This window comes from Plectropomus leopardus, chromosome 23 (assembly GCF_008729295.1).
Source record: "Plectropomus leopardus isolate mb chromosome 23, YSFRI_Pleo_2.0, whole genome shotgun sequence".
NCBI classification, from domain to species: domain Eukaryota; kingdom Metazoa; phylum Chordata; class Actinopteri; order Perciformes; family Serranidae; genus Plectropomus; species Plectropomus leopardus.
Genome location: NC_056485.1, coordinates 21,148,596 through 21,162,364, shown reverse-complemented (window position 1 = coordinate 21,162,364; position 13,769 = coordinate 21,148,596). Strand labels below are relative to the sequence as shown.

The 13,769-nt window shown below is 36.7% G+C and overlaps 1 protein-coding gene, 2 long non-coding RNA genes and 5 other non-coding genes across 8 annotated transcripts; all 8 read right to left on the bottom strand.

Moving 5' to 3' along the window:
• Positions 1 to 1,816: 1,816 nt before the first annotated feature.
• Positions 1,817 to 7,849, bottom strand: rnf175 (ring finger protein 175). The gene is made up of 9 exons (XM_042512311.1): positions 7,753 to 7,849; positions 7,390 to 7,427; positions 6,149 to 6,290; positions 5,912 to 6,066; positions 5,725 to 5,832; positions 5,058 to 5,178; positions 4,171 to 4,304; positions 3,936 to 4,037; positions 1,817 to 3,485 (listed from the first exon to the last, which is right to left on the bottom strand). Exons 1-9 carry the CDS (start codon positions 7,771 to 7,773, stop codon positions 3,365 to 3,367), a joined length of 942 nt encoding a protein of 313 aa, XP_042368245.1. The 5' UTR covers positions 7,774 to 7,849; the 3' UTR covers positions 1,817 to 3,364.
• A 678-nt stretch (positions 7,850 to 8,527) lies between these two features.
• LOC121962134 lies at positions 8,528 to 10,742 on the bottom strand. The gene is made up of 4 exons (XR_006107110.1): positions 10,518 to 10,742; positions 9,722 to 9,792; positions 9,454 to 9,511; positions 8,528 to 8,625 (listed from the first exon to the last, which is right to left on the bottom strand). It is a non-coding gene; the product is annotated as an uncharacterized LOC121962134 (long non-coding RNA).
• LOC121962556 lies at positions 8,695 to 8,787 on the bottom strand. Its single transcript, XR_006107141.1, has one exon. It is a non-coding gene; the product is annotated as a small nucleolar RNA SNORD14 (small nucleolar RNA).
• On the bottom strand, positions 9,586 to 9,678 carry LOC121962559. The gene has a single exon (XR_006107144.1). It is a non-coding gene; the product is annotated as a small nucleolar RNA SNORD14 (small nucleolar RNA).
• Positions 9,865 to 9,957, bottom strand: LOC121962560. The gene has a single exon (XR_006107145.1). It is a non-coding gene; the product is annotated as a small nucleolar RNA SNORD14 (small nucleolar RNA).
• LOC121962558 lies at positions 10,648 to 10,740 on the bottom strand. The gene has a single exon (XR_006107143.1). It is a non-coding gene; the product is annotated as a small nucleolar RNA SNORD14 (small nucleolar RNA).
• Positions 10,743 to 10,853: 111 nt separating the features above from the next.
• On the bottom strand, positions 10,854 to 12,702 carry LOC121962136. The gene is made up of 3 exons (XR_006107113.1): positions 12,655 to 12,702; positions 11,214 to 11,322; positions 10,854 to 10,902 (listed from the first exon to the last, which is right to left on the bottom strand). It is a non-coding gene; the product is annotated as an uncharacterized LOC121962136 (long non-coding RNA).
• On the bottom strand, positions 11,500 to 11,592 carry LOC121962546. Its single transcript, XR_006107131.1, has one exon. It is a non-coding gene; the product is annotated as a small nucleolar RNA SNORD14 (small nucleolar RNA).
• Positions 12,703 to 13,769: the final 1,067 nt, after the last annotated feature.

Below are 13,769 nucleotides of genomic sequence, written 5' to 3'. Positions count from 1 at the left end.
GGGCTTTTTGCTGGGCGTGCCCTGCTGCTGGCTATTCATTTTGTTAACCCTTCCCAGTCACATTGTCACACCAAGCTCAAATCCACGACGCAGTATTCACAAGCAAATCCGTGTTTCAGCAGTTTACACTACAGACGCATACGGAAGTACATTAGTGGATGAAACGCTGTCGGCTAAAAAGAAATAAAACGTTATTGTGGTCCGTCTCGATCATGGAGTTTGAGCGGGAGCCGGGTTTAGATCCACACACAGTCAACAGCTGAACAGAGGACAGAGCGAGGAAACGAAACTGACTTAAGATTATTCTCATACATGTTATTATTATTATTCTCAACAACTCTGCTCCAAAAGTCCAACAAGAATTTTCCAGGAAGGAAGACAGCACGGGCACGTTATCAAACTCTCCGGCAAAGTTGCTGTGGGAAAAACAAAGCATGGCCTGACCTAAAGTGAACTCCTGGTTCTTGATTAAATTACACAATTATTTCAGCAGCACACACCAGGAAACTCTAACCGATGAGTCAGCTGTTGCCCCTGAAATGTGGTAAAAGAGGATCTAGGCGTCCTTTTTGATGTATTGTATATTTGAAGGTTTAGCGGCTAACTAAACACTGTAAAGTGGTTTCTAACTTACTGTAATCTGGGTTCCCACACATATCCACTGACAGTTTCCAAAAACGTTTCCACCACTTTTCAGGGACTCATCGTGTCAAACTTGCTGGAGATTTCTCAAACACATCAGCGTCAAACTCTAGTCAAACATGATCTTTGCTCGCTAACATGAATCAAACGTGACGGTGAACAAAACCCTCTCATGCAGACGCATTAAAAAGCTACGTTACAGACCGCCGCAGCAAACACATTTTCTGTTACAACGTTAACAGAAATTACAATTGTGGAAACTTTTGTAGGAGCTGAGCTGGAAATTCACTGAAATACACAATCTGGACTCGATTTATGACATATGCATGAACACACACACAATTATCACAACATGACGGATGAAAAACGCCTAAAATGCACCAAACAGTCCTTAAGGGTTAAATTGTTTTTTTATGCTGTAAGTTTTCAGTAATCTCTCCTTTTTAGGACAAACTGTAAAAGTCACCACGCTGTTCGTGTACAAACACATTTTGAAACACTCTGATTTGGTTTTATAAATATTTAATAAATACAAAGTTAATATCAGCAGCAGTTTGATTTGGCAAAAGAAAGCTTTCTTACCGACCGATGATCTGATAAAAACACGATCGCACTTCTATTATCGAATATTTGGGTGTTTATCATAGTTATGGGGCGCACGCCGCCATGTCGGGAGACAACAAAGTGAACCGATTTCTACCTGACCTCTGTGACACTGATCCTTGAAGGCTGTTTCACTACAGCGTTTACATGATGAAGGATCAGCTGCAATGAAAAAAAAACAAAAAACGTAATAAACCGAATCACAGTGTTTGTTCACAATAACTTCCAGGTGGAAAAAACCTGCATCGTGTACAGAAAATAAAATTAAACAAACTAAGAGTAAACTGCTGAGTGTTTTAAACACCTAGAAAATAACACAAAAATCTGTTTAGAGGAATACTTCACCTTTAAAATGACCGTTTGCATATCAGTTACTCACCACGTGCTGCATTTGTGAAGAAAACTTTGTTTTTCTTGCATAACTCCACTGAAATCGAAAAAAAACCCCAACCAAACAAACAAACAACAACATTTTTCAGGGTTCCTACGGCTTTTTAAGATGTTTTAAAAATCTCACTCAGAATTAAATTTAAGACCACTTTTACAATAACCACAACGCAATGAAAGGAGCTGCGGACCGACATGAATTTATTAGAGTTGGGACATTTTTGCCCACATTTTTAAAACATTTATTTTAAAACATTTCTAGAGTGGAAAACATGAAATTATGTTGTTATAAACTATCTGTTCCTTGGAAAAAAAGCATTTTTTATTTGATAAGAAGTTGTAAATGTGTCAGTGTCGTTGATTCTTCTATCCTCATCGCTTGCAGAAATTAAGTGATTTACAAAATAGATGTTACCGATTATTTCAAGATTTCATTATTGCAATGTCAGAAACTAATAACATCCTCCTTGCAAATTTTTATGAAAAACTGATTTAATTAATTTCAATGCCAATTAAGGCCTTATTTATAAATACATGGATTTAATGCCATTTAAGAATATTTAAGGATCTGCAGGAACTCTGGTTTATCATGATTAAAGTCAATCATACAACTGCGAGACATGCAACAAAAACACCAACCTTTCACAAATTCCAGGTAATCTGCAGTACTACACAAATACAAATGTGATATAAAAATAGTCATTTTGCAGGTGAAGTATTCTTTTGAGTTAACACTATATTTTAGGTATTTCGGCAGCTGTACCTCGTCATCACACCTCCCTATCCAACGGAAGCTGCTAAGCTACGATTTTCACTGAATAAAAAAAAATGTTTTATTTCGCAGAACACAGGAGTTACCAGTTGCCTCATTGGTTAGTGTGTAAAAATACTCTAAATTTAGGTGATTAAAATACATTTAACCTTTCTTGTTTTTTTTGGCAAAGCAACACAAAACATAACATAAGGCTGTGTTTAACTAAAAATCTTAAAATGTTACAGTTACGGGTGAAAATGGCGACATAAATAACCAAGTGTGCAGATTTTAAAAATCTCTGCAATCAAAATAAACTGCCAGTCGTCCACCTGGAAGTGACTGTTAGCGAGACGTCTCGGTGATTCGGTCTATAGTGACATTCTGACTCCAGCTGCTACAACAACTTATCACCAATCTCAGCTTCATACTAATTTTAACAGTACAGACATTCGAAATAAAACTTTAGCAATAAAGTTGCACGAAATGTAAACAAGTATTGTGCACCACGACGTTCTGGACAGACGCGTCCGTGTTGTGATTTTAACTGCAGATCACAGTCGTGTTTGTTAGCGGTGTCAGCAGAGTGCAAACAAACTGTAAAACTCTTTAAAAGGCATTTTGATGATACAGTACAAAGAAAAACAAACATTTATCACATTAAAAATAACATGCATGACAGCGACGTGTCCATAACTCCACATCTCGACATCCTCAAAACGCTCTGAAATGATCAAATACTGGATCTGTGCTTACATACTTTTGTCCAAGTCGGCAGCAGTTTTTTGGCGTCAGTGTCCTCTGCACGCAGACACCGACCAGCTGGGATCAGTCTGCTGGAAACCGTGCAAACGTTCAGTCAGACAACACGTACCGAGGAAACGAAAGACTTCTCAAGCGGCCTGAATCAGGTCCTTGCAGCACCGACTTTAGCACTTTTCATGACTCCAGGACGTACTAACAGTGGCGTTCCTCAGGGCTCTATTCGAGGCCCAGGGAGAAATTTATCCCGTGGACGATACCGATGATGATGGGTTGCCAGGCAACGAGATATCTGAGCCAATCAAGCAGCTGCCCGTACAGGACATGTGTCTTCTCCCAGCTGGCAGGAGACAAAGGAATTAAGGAGTTTCTTCAAAAAAATTTAGAGATTAGAAAACAAGGCACTTTTTCTCTCTTTAAAATTTTTGGTTGATTTTTAAAAAAAAGAAAAATTGGGCGATTTTTTTTTAATTTGTGGAAACTTTTTTTAAGAAAACATGCCCTCCAAACCCGTGGGCTTGTTTTGGGATTTAAAAATGAATTTTTTAAAACTTTTTTTTCATGATCTGAAAATGGGGCATTTTTTTTTTCTTTAAAAATAACCAAAAATCAAACACCTTTTAACAGCTGTAAACTGTACAAACCGAAATGATTGTTGGATTTTCACATTTCTGACAGTCCTTGAACACATCATGTGTTACTGTACAGGTCTGCAAAACAAAATTCCATGACTTTTCCAGGTTTTTCGTGACCGTACGAACCCGACCTCACGGGGACGGTGAAAGGATACGGGTTGTTCATCATCCTCTTCAGGTCGACCTTCTCGTTGCAGTACGGACACGTCTGCTTCTTACCCACGATGCACCAGCCACGGATGCAGAACTCGTGGAATCTGAAGCGTTGGAGCAAATTAAGGCAGAAACACTTGAAATCAGGAGCTCACGGTGGATTAAGTTTCAACAAAATCGAATAAATCGAGCCGATTAAGTGAATATTTCCGCAGAATGAGCTGAGTGTTTGGATACATGTGTCCACAGGAGAGCTGGTACGTGTCCTCTATGAATCCTTCTTCCTCCACGTCCACCAGGATCCTCTGACCGCACACCGCGCAGATGTCGTTGGTCAGACTCCGGCTGGGCATCCCTCCTTTATTGTAGTACTGAAAACACACATGCAGCGTTAACAGTGTGTTTATGTAAAGAAATGTCCGCGCAGATATTTGAAATATAATCTGTTATTAATGAGAATATTCATGTTTTGCTCTAATTTTTGAATAATATTTAAAAATAAAGTGGAAGTTTTGCTCATAGTTGTTTACATTTTGGCACATTTTCACCATTTAAAGTGCCAGATTATTTATTAGCAGCAGCTGTTTGCAGTGAATCTATGCACAACTAACTCAACAAAAGTTCTGCACTAACAACAAACATCATTTTGGAAAATATTTCTGGATGCACATTTAAAGTCACTCCTCAAAAGCCATTTCTATAAACTTTCTTTAATGCAATGCCATCTTTTTATTTCTTTTTTGTTTTTAATTAATATTTTATTTCCTTTCTTTTGTGGTTTCATCGTTTTTATTGTTTCTGTTGCTGTTTTTGGTCTTTTTCTTTTTATACTGACTTTAAGCGTCCTGCATCTTGCATTATTTGTCCTCTTGTTTTATTTTTATTTTTTTGTAACTCTACATTAGTATCTTTTTGCTTTTTTAATGGGACTGTTTGTCTCTCCGTTGTTGTATCGTCGTCTGATTTCTGCTTTACTTTGTTTGTCAAACAAACGGTTTTTAAAGATACTTTATAAATAAAGTTATTATTACTACTGTTATTCACTCTGTGTTCAGATTTTTGCTACTTTTTTCCAAAATAGTATTGAATCATTTGAGTCATTTTTCGTGAAAAAAAAGTCCTACCCCGATGGTAGAGGCCATGTAGTCCGAGCAGATTTCGGCAAAGTCTCGGCCCATGACGCCGTAGTAAAGCCCGTAAAACAGCATGATCACACCCACGTCCATGGAGTCCTCGGCCTTGATCCTGCAGAGACGCAAAGACAAAGACGAGCAGAGAATATATATACAATATTTTTATAGCCTGGTTTTGAAAAGTGCAGTTTGTGAGCAGAGCGATATGAGTGTGAGTATTTGACACTGCACAAAAAAATAACAATGTATGAATATGAAAATTGCGGCTAATTTTTGACACACCCCAGGCTGTGAAAATTTAAAACAAAAATCTGCTTTGGGGTTGAAAATAACAATTTTTTTTGTTGTTGTTTTTCATTTAACAGTCTGGCATTTAAATGGTTAAAATTCTGAAAATTAATGGACATCTGATATTTATGACGGTGATTGATACTCAATTAAAGTAGAAAATAATATGAATGTATAATATTGCTGTTAAAGGTTCATTCTGATCAGCAGCTCGGCCGTAAAACGACTCAAATGTTTTTGATTTTTCGTGTATTGAAAGAAGCAGAACCGGATCCTTGAGAAGAACCGGCTTTCCATGCCCACTGAGGAGAGTTCAGTTTGACTTCAGATCGGCTTTGGACGCCTGGTTTTGTCTGTCGGCGAGACTCGCCTGAAGAAGACGTTGAAGCCGAACATGGTGAACATGATGGCGAGGTATCCGAGCACGCCCACCGCGTAGCTCAGCTTGTAGATCAGCAGGAACCACTTGTACACCATCCTGGAAAAAAAAGCGAGAACGCCATCACGTGACTGTCGTGACTCGGTAAAGACACCCTGATCTGGACCGTCGCTGTCACCTGGGCGTCCTGCAGGACAGCGGCTTGCGAGTGGCTCTGAAGATGACGTAGCTGGTGACGACGGAGAACATGCCCCACATGGACAGGAACCGCCACCAGTACAGTTTGATGGTGAAGTAAAGAGGAACCACCCACATCTGGACCAGCGTCACCAGCTGAGGACACCACAGAGTTAGTATCAACATCTGTCACGTGTCCCCGTCCCCTCCCCCGCTTCCCGCCGTCGTCCCCACTCACGTTGTAGGAGCGGTGGTGTCGCTGCTTCCACTGCACCAGCACGATCTGAGCCACCACCAGCGTGGCGATGAGGATCAGCACCATCTCTGCGTGCATGGCCTCGTGGCCGCGGTGCTTCACGTGCAGACGCTCGTGCTGCACCCTGAAACCGGACGGGAAACGTTTTGGACAAAGATAAGGGACTGTCCTCTCAGGGTTTACATTTCCAGGACTTTTCCAGGACAAAAAATTTAAAGACCAAACATTCGCTCAAACGACCATCGACACTCAGTCCTTTTTATTACTGTGTAATAAAAATCCTTTTTCAATATGTTTTTTTTAAATATTTAATTTGAACTAAAAATTTAAATATAATTTAGGGACTAAATTGGGGGGGGGTTAAAACATGTCAAATCATTGTTTCAGCACAGGGGAGGGGTTTTTATTTCTGGCTTTAACAGAGGGGAATAAAACTTTAACGGCTGTATTTTCACATTAATGATGATTTTTAAAGAAAACAGGCCTCCCTGCAGGTTTCGAGAGCATGTTTTCTTAAAGAATAAAAAAATTATTTTTTTCCTGAAACCTTTTTTAAGAAAAAGAAAAAAAAACGCAGCGTTTACGTGTAAAAACAAAAGTATCTCCCTGGTGCTTCACCCTTTGAAACCTGAGCGAAGTGGTTTCATTTCTTTTAAATAACAGAGGGAAAAGGCAACAAGCAACTTAACAAGACGTCGCCCAGAAATTAGCAAAAATTAGTTTAAAAAAGTGACAATAAAATCACTGAAAATAAAAAACAAATACAAAAAAGGTTAAATGACCTAGAAAAAGTCGTGAAAATAAGAAATATTTCTATTTTAAATTATAATATAGGCATTATCATTAGAAATATTATTTTTATAAATGTAGTATTCTGAATTTTTTTCCCTATTTTTTGAATTATTTTCTAAAAATCCTTCACCCTTTTTCAAAACTAATTTTTAGGTTGTAATTTGTGGCACTTTGGCCATAGCTGATTTCTGTATTTAAAAAAATAAAAACAGAAAAATAAAAGGAATTAGCTCAGTTTTCTGAGGGACAAACAGCTTGTAAAATGGGCACGCCTCCCTGTCCCCGCTCATAAATAACGAACAGTCCCTAAGACGCAGAAAACAGCAGCAGACAGGGCAGCTTTTCAGACCATGTTCGAGCATTTATAATGTAGATTTGCAGATATTATAGATATATATATGTTAGGTGGCGGATTAAGAGCTGTTACTCACTTCCAGTTTTCTCTGTGTGTCATTTTCAGCAGGTCGTCCTGAAATAAAGACACGGGGACAGAAATAGACACTGTGAGTCTCACTGGACAGCTTTAAGTAGGTTAATACGACTTTCCACACCAAGTCACGCGCAGACACGCTCATAAAACACAATAAAACGTATTAAATGATACAGAAAAATGAAGAAAAATGTCTTTATTCACGTCTGTTTGCTGCCACGTCCCAACAGCTGAGTCCTGACTGCAGCTAGCAGCTAACGTTAGCCGCAGTGTGCCGCTGTTTTCGGCTCATTTAAGAGTTAAAAGTTTCATCTGTGAGCGTTTACAGCTGTGAAGAGTCGCGTTATTATCTGTTACTGCTCACCTGAGGATGCACACCTGCCATCGTTTGTCTTTTGTCCCCTCCCGGTGCGGGTTAGCCGGTAAACAGCAGCGCGGCTAGCTTCTGACAGCTGCTCCGAGGTATGGAGGCTCAGGAGGGTCAAAACTAACGGCGCGTAAATACCGTAATTCAATTTTAAGCGCAATCTATTCTTTTTTTTGTGATTAATTTAGGTTGTGTTCATATGCACATACACACACGACGTACTTAATTTTAGTGCGTTTTTGCATTTTGAACAAATAAAACACGAAACAAACAATATCACATGTACATATTGAAATGACAAAAATAGTCACAAAACAGAAAAAAATTACAACTTCAACCAAACATGTCCGTCAAACCGACAGACCAACAAATCTTTAAAAATGACCCAAAAACTAAACCAGTTATTACAGCCAGAAACTGGAAAAACAAGAAATTATCATTGGATTTTCACATCTCAAACAGGGCCTGAGCACATTATTAAAGAAGTCTGTAAACAAACAAACAAAAAAAGAGACAATATTCATGACTTTTCCAAACTTTCAAGGTATATTCAGCTTTTCCAAACTTTTCTCGGCCAAGAATTTCTATTACTGAATTCTGCGACTTTTCCAGGTTTCTCATGGACACACGAAACCTAAATTTGCATCTTTTGCTTTGATTTTACTGGAGTTTGTTAAATGAATGAGTTAATTTTGTGTTAAATGTTTGAGAATCTCTGAAACACTTTAAACGATCGACTCCAAACAAAAGACTCAATTCAGCTTCAGTCAGTCACAGTTGGATCTTTATTATTTCTTTTTGTACAAAAACTTAAATTAAAAACGGAAAAAAGAGAAACAGCTGCAGTCCGGCTCCTCGTTTACGGTCGACCTGCAGGGACAAAAAGAAACGTCAGAAAACAGAAAAGTTTTAGAGCTGAAGGTCAAAACGAGAGCGAGTTCGCTCAGACATCCAAGGAAGGTTTGGACCGTCTTTGGTCGTTCGACCTCCGGTGGAAACTACGAATGGCAGGAAAAAGCATCATCACAGCGAACTGAAAGTCATCAACCTTTGCTCTAAAATACAGATTAAAGATGACGTACAAGGTAGTAATAAACATCTTTTTAAATTGGCTCCTCCCTTAGAAATTTTTGGAGTTTTCTTCTGTGAAAAAATTATTAGCGATTTCACTTTCTTTAAATTTCTGGCAATTTTTTACAGTCAAACTGTAATATCAAAAAATATTGGTGAAATTACACATTTTTAGCTGTTTTTCTGTAAAAACTTTTTTGTGTGTGCAAATTTTTATTTTTATTTTTTTTGATGCTGGCGATTTTTAAAGAAAAACTAGATTTTTTTCCTTAATGTTTTGGCAATATTTTGAGAAAACACTTTGACCATTTTTTATTTTCAAACATTTCTGGTGATTTTGATTTTATTTGGGGTGATTTTTAAAGGAGAAATATTGGCATTTTTCTTAGTAACTCACCAAAAATTACAATATTGTTTTACAGTCAGAAAATGTATAAACAGAAATTATTCTCAGAATTCAAATATTTAACAATCCTTGAAAACAAAAACAACTGTGAAACTAAAATCCATGTTTGTTTTTTTTCCTTTTCCAAAAATTAGGGTACATTTAGTTTTCCAATACTTTTTTTTCCAAATTACTATTAACAACTTCCCTGACTTTTTCTTTAATAAAATAGAAATACTCACCTTCTGTTCAACAGCTGACGACCTTCACTCAGATCCAGACACTGTGTTCACGTCCAGCCTGAAAGTCAGATTTAAGAAGCATTTAATTATAAAAAATAATAAAAAGACAAAAATGATCAATAATCCTTTGAGTCGCTCAGACATCCAAGGAAGGTTTGGACCGTCTTTGGTCGTTAGACCTCCGGTGGAAACTACGAATGGCAGGAAAAAGCATCATCACAGCGAACTGAAAAACGTCAATCTTTGCTCTAAAATACCGATGACGTACCCGATGATAACCGCCGCCGCCGCCGGCGACTGACGGAGACGATGAAAACACGTCCAGCTCCGAACGCCGACCTGAAAGTGACATTTGATGGACACGTTAAATTAAAACCTAAAAACAAAAAATTAAACTGTTTGCTTTCAAATTCGCTCAGACATCCAAGGAAGGTTTGGACCGTCTTTGGTCTGTCGACCTCCGGTGGAAACTACGAATGGCAGGAAGTGATGTCATCACAGCGAATTTTAACACGCAGGTAAACAGATAAATGTCGATTTATAGTGTCACATTCAGACGAGAGCGGGTTTTATTTTAAGAAATACAGACTAAGCATGAATTCAGTCAAAAGACATCTAGTTTGGTGCATTTACAGTTTTTTTCAGGCTCTTAAACATCTTTACTAAATAAATTTCCACGAATTTTAGGCACATTTTTAAGACCGAACATGCTCTAAAACACCCATCCGTACTCTTCATCAGCTCTTCTTCATCACAGATTTATTCAGGGGAAAAAAACTTCTTGAATTTTAAAGAAAAAAACAAAACAGCCTTATTTTTTTCCCTCTTAATTGTATTTTTTTTGTTTTCTTAAAAAACATTTTTAGGTGTTTTTTCTTAAAAAATGTGACCATTAATCTTGTCCAAAGTTTTTTTTAAGGAAAAAAACAAATAAATGTTTTTTTGCTGTAAATTTTTTGGCTGATTTTTAGAGTTAAAAAAAGATTTTTTTTTTATAAAAATGTTTGGCTTTTTTTTAATTAACCTTAATTTTTGGAGATTTTTATTAAATTAGAAATACTCACCTTCTGTTCTCAACAGCTGACGACCTTCACAGACCCAGACACTGTGTTCACGTCCAGCCTGAAAGTCAGATTTAAGAAGCATTTAATTATCAAAAACATCAAAAACACCAAAATGATCAATATTCCCGAGTCGCTCAGACATCCAAGGAAGGTTTGGACCGTCTTTGGTCGTTAGACCTCCGGTGGAAACTACGAATGGCAGGAAAAAGCATCATCACAGCGACGCTTAACACAAACACAGAAATGTGAGGGGACACACACACACACACACACACACACACACACACACACACACACACACACACACACACACACACACACACACACACACACACACACACACACTTTCTGACATTTATGGCCAAAAACCGGTGAGACGTTCAGCCTGAAAGTACAAGACAAATAAAGTTCGTTAGAAATCAGTATTTTATTAAAGCAGTTTTCTTGTAAAAAACGCTGGGCTGCAATTATTGTAAATATTTTTTATACAAATTAAGTTTATTATTATTATTATTTTCCGTCACAGAGTTCATGAGATTTGGCCTTTATAACGACGGCCTCGGCCCGGCGCCGACATTTAACATTTTACCTTTAAATAAAAAATAACTGACAATGTTTTATATTTTTTTAATTACCACACTGTTCGCGTGACCCAAAAACTGTGGATAAAGTTACTGACGAGGCCGACGCGCTCACCTGTCTCCAGGTTCAGGGGAGTCGATGCATCTGTGGCTCCTGAGGAGACGGTCGACTCGTCCACAGTGAGCGGCGTCCAGACGGTGTCCCCGGAGCTCATAATGTCCCCCTGTGAGGACATTTCTGCCATTAACTTCTTTTAATAAGCAAAATAAATTATATCATTTATTCAGCGTTTAAAAATGTGATCAATTCAGTTTGAATTGTTTTTACAACAATCCAAAAAAAGAATACTAATGTAATAAAAATGAAAATAATAATAAAATCATGTGTCTTTGTTGCAGAAGCGCTCAGACATCCAAGGAAGGTTTGGACCGTCTTCGGTCGTTTGACCTCCGGTGGAAACTACGAATGGCAGGAAACGATGTCATCACGGCGCAATCGCACAAATTTTTACCAAATAATTTATGCGACTTTAAAGACCATAAATCCTCTGAAAATAAAAAACAAAAGTATAATCCTTATAAGGTTCATTTTCATTACAATATAATATAAAAACTATTATTTATAAATATGTGTTATTTAATATTTAATGTTATTTTGATATCATTTATTTTGATTTTTTTGTGCTTAATTTTTTTAAAATTATTTTTAGTTTTTCTTCATCTTTCATATTTTTGGGTGATTTCTAGATCTTAAAAAATGCCCTTTTCATATCAATTTATTGACATTAGTTTGAAATAATTCAACAACTTTAGAGGACGCGTGCCTTTGAACTTTTTGGTTTGGAGGACATTATTTTAATTAAAAATGACCAAAAATGACGCATCACTCACAGCCCCAAAATACACAATCAAACATTATCGCTGGATTTTCATACTTTAAAACTGTGCGTGAACACATCACGCGTATTCAGGTCTGTAAAAACTAAATTCAACAGTTTCACATGAGTCAGTGTATATTTAGCTTTCAAAAACTTTTCTCGGCTTTCTATTCGCCAATTCCATGACTTTCCAGGACCGTGGGAACCGTTTAACATGTGAGTCGCTGACACGTGGAGACTTTCTCACTTTTTAACTACATTTTTCTGTTTTTTCTTTTCTTTTTTTTTGAAGCGTCACATTAATCCCAAAATTCAACTTTAACACCGAAATCTCGACTTTCAGACCCTTTAAATTCATTTTTGGATGAATTTTCTGACCTTAATTCTCACACGTGAACTTTATTTTATCGCTCCTAATATCTGCGTTTGAAAAAAAAAGCAGATTTATCCCCAAAATTACTGTTAAAAACTTTAAATGAAGTCAACAAACCGACAGAAATATCTGAGTCAACGTGCTGAAACTTGGCGGCGGATCCGGTAACGTCTCAATCTACGACCATCCGTTAAATTAACCCTTCACCTGCCGCTAACATCTGCACTTTCTGAAAACTACATAAAGCCTTTTACACCTGCACTGCTGAATTTGAGGACTAAAGTAAAATTTAAAGACAAATTTACCTTTTAGTTCAGAGAAATCCTCGCGCGACCAGCAGCTCTGCTCACCGCTCAGCCGGAAATGACTCCGCTGGAGTTCCCGCCTATTTATCTGACGTCATAGCGGCGTCATGGCACCTCACCTCCACCTGGCGGACTGGAGGAGGAACTGGGAGTTAGTGATTACTGGGACTGAAACCCATTATTTCCCAAATCATCCCCCAGTTTGATCGTTTTTAAAATAGATTTTTTTAAGAGGTTTTTTTTCCACGTTTCTAAAGCACACTTTAAAAACGCGAATAGTTAGAAAAAAATCTTAATTTTTTTTTTTAAATTCTTAAAAAAGAAAGATTACAAAAATAAAATAGCAACAAAAATGAAACAAGAAGTGCTCCAAAAAAATTATTTAAAAGTAAAAAAAACAAAAAAAACCCCCAAAAAACAAATGAAGGCAATCAAAAAATAATACATTTGTAAAAATGTAAATGTAAAAAATGTAAAATTAGCTGGAAATATGTTAAATAAATAAATGTAAATAAAAAATAAATAAAATAAAGGATGAAAACAGTTATAAAAAATAAGAAAAAAATTCAAAATTAAATTAAAAACAGGGAAATGTCATATATTTGTACATCAGGGCACCATTTTGCCCTGGAAAAAAGAGAAATATACATTTAAAATAATAAATATAGAGTTCACAGAGGTAATAAAAAGATTTTAAAAATTAAATAAAACAGATCAAAAGGTAATAAAACACAAATCACATATATTTCAAAGCAAATTATTCTGAGCTGATGCGACTGAGATCAGAGGAGAGAGAGACGCTGTGATAAACTGAGAGAGAGAAAGAGAGAATTAGGGAATAAAAATGAAATTATTACTTTTAAATCTATTGATAATAAAAGTAATAATAATAATAACTCATCTAAGCAAGGTTGCAAAGCGCCTCACAAAAGTGCATGAAAATATGATGAAGAAAAATAAAGTTACAATAACTCAAACAATTTTAAGAGATAAAAAAAATATTGTGCACAGAAGCAAACATTTCTTGTTATTTCATGAGAACATCCTTTTGAAACAATGAAAATATCTTGTAAAAATGTGGAAAATATTTTGTTTTAACCGGAAACTTTTCATGT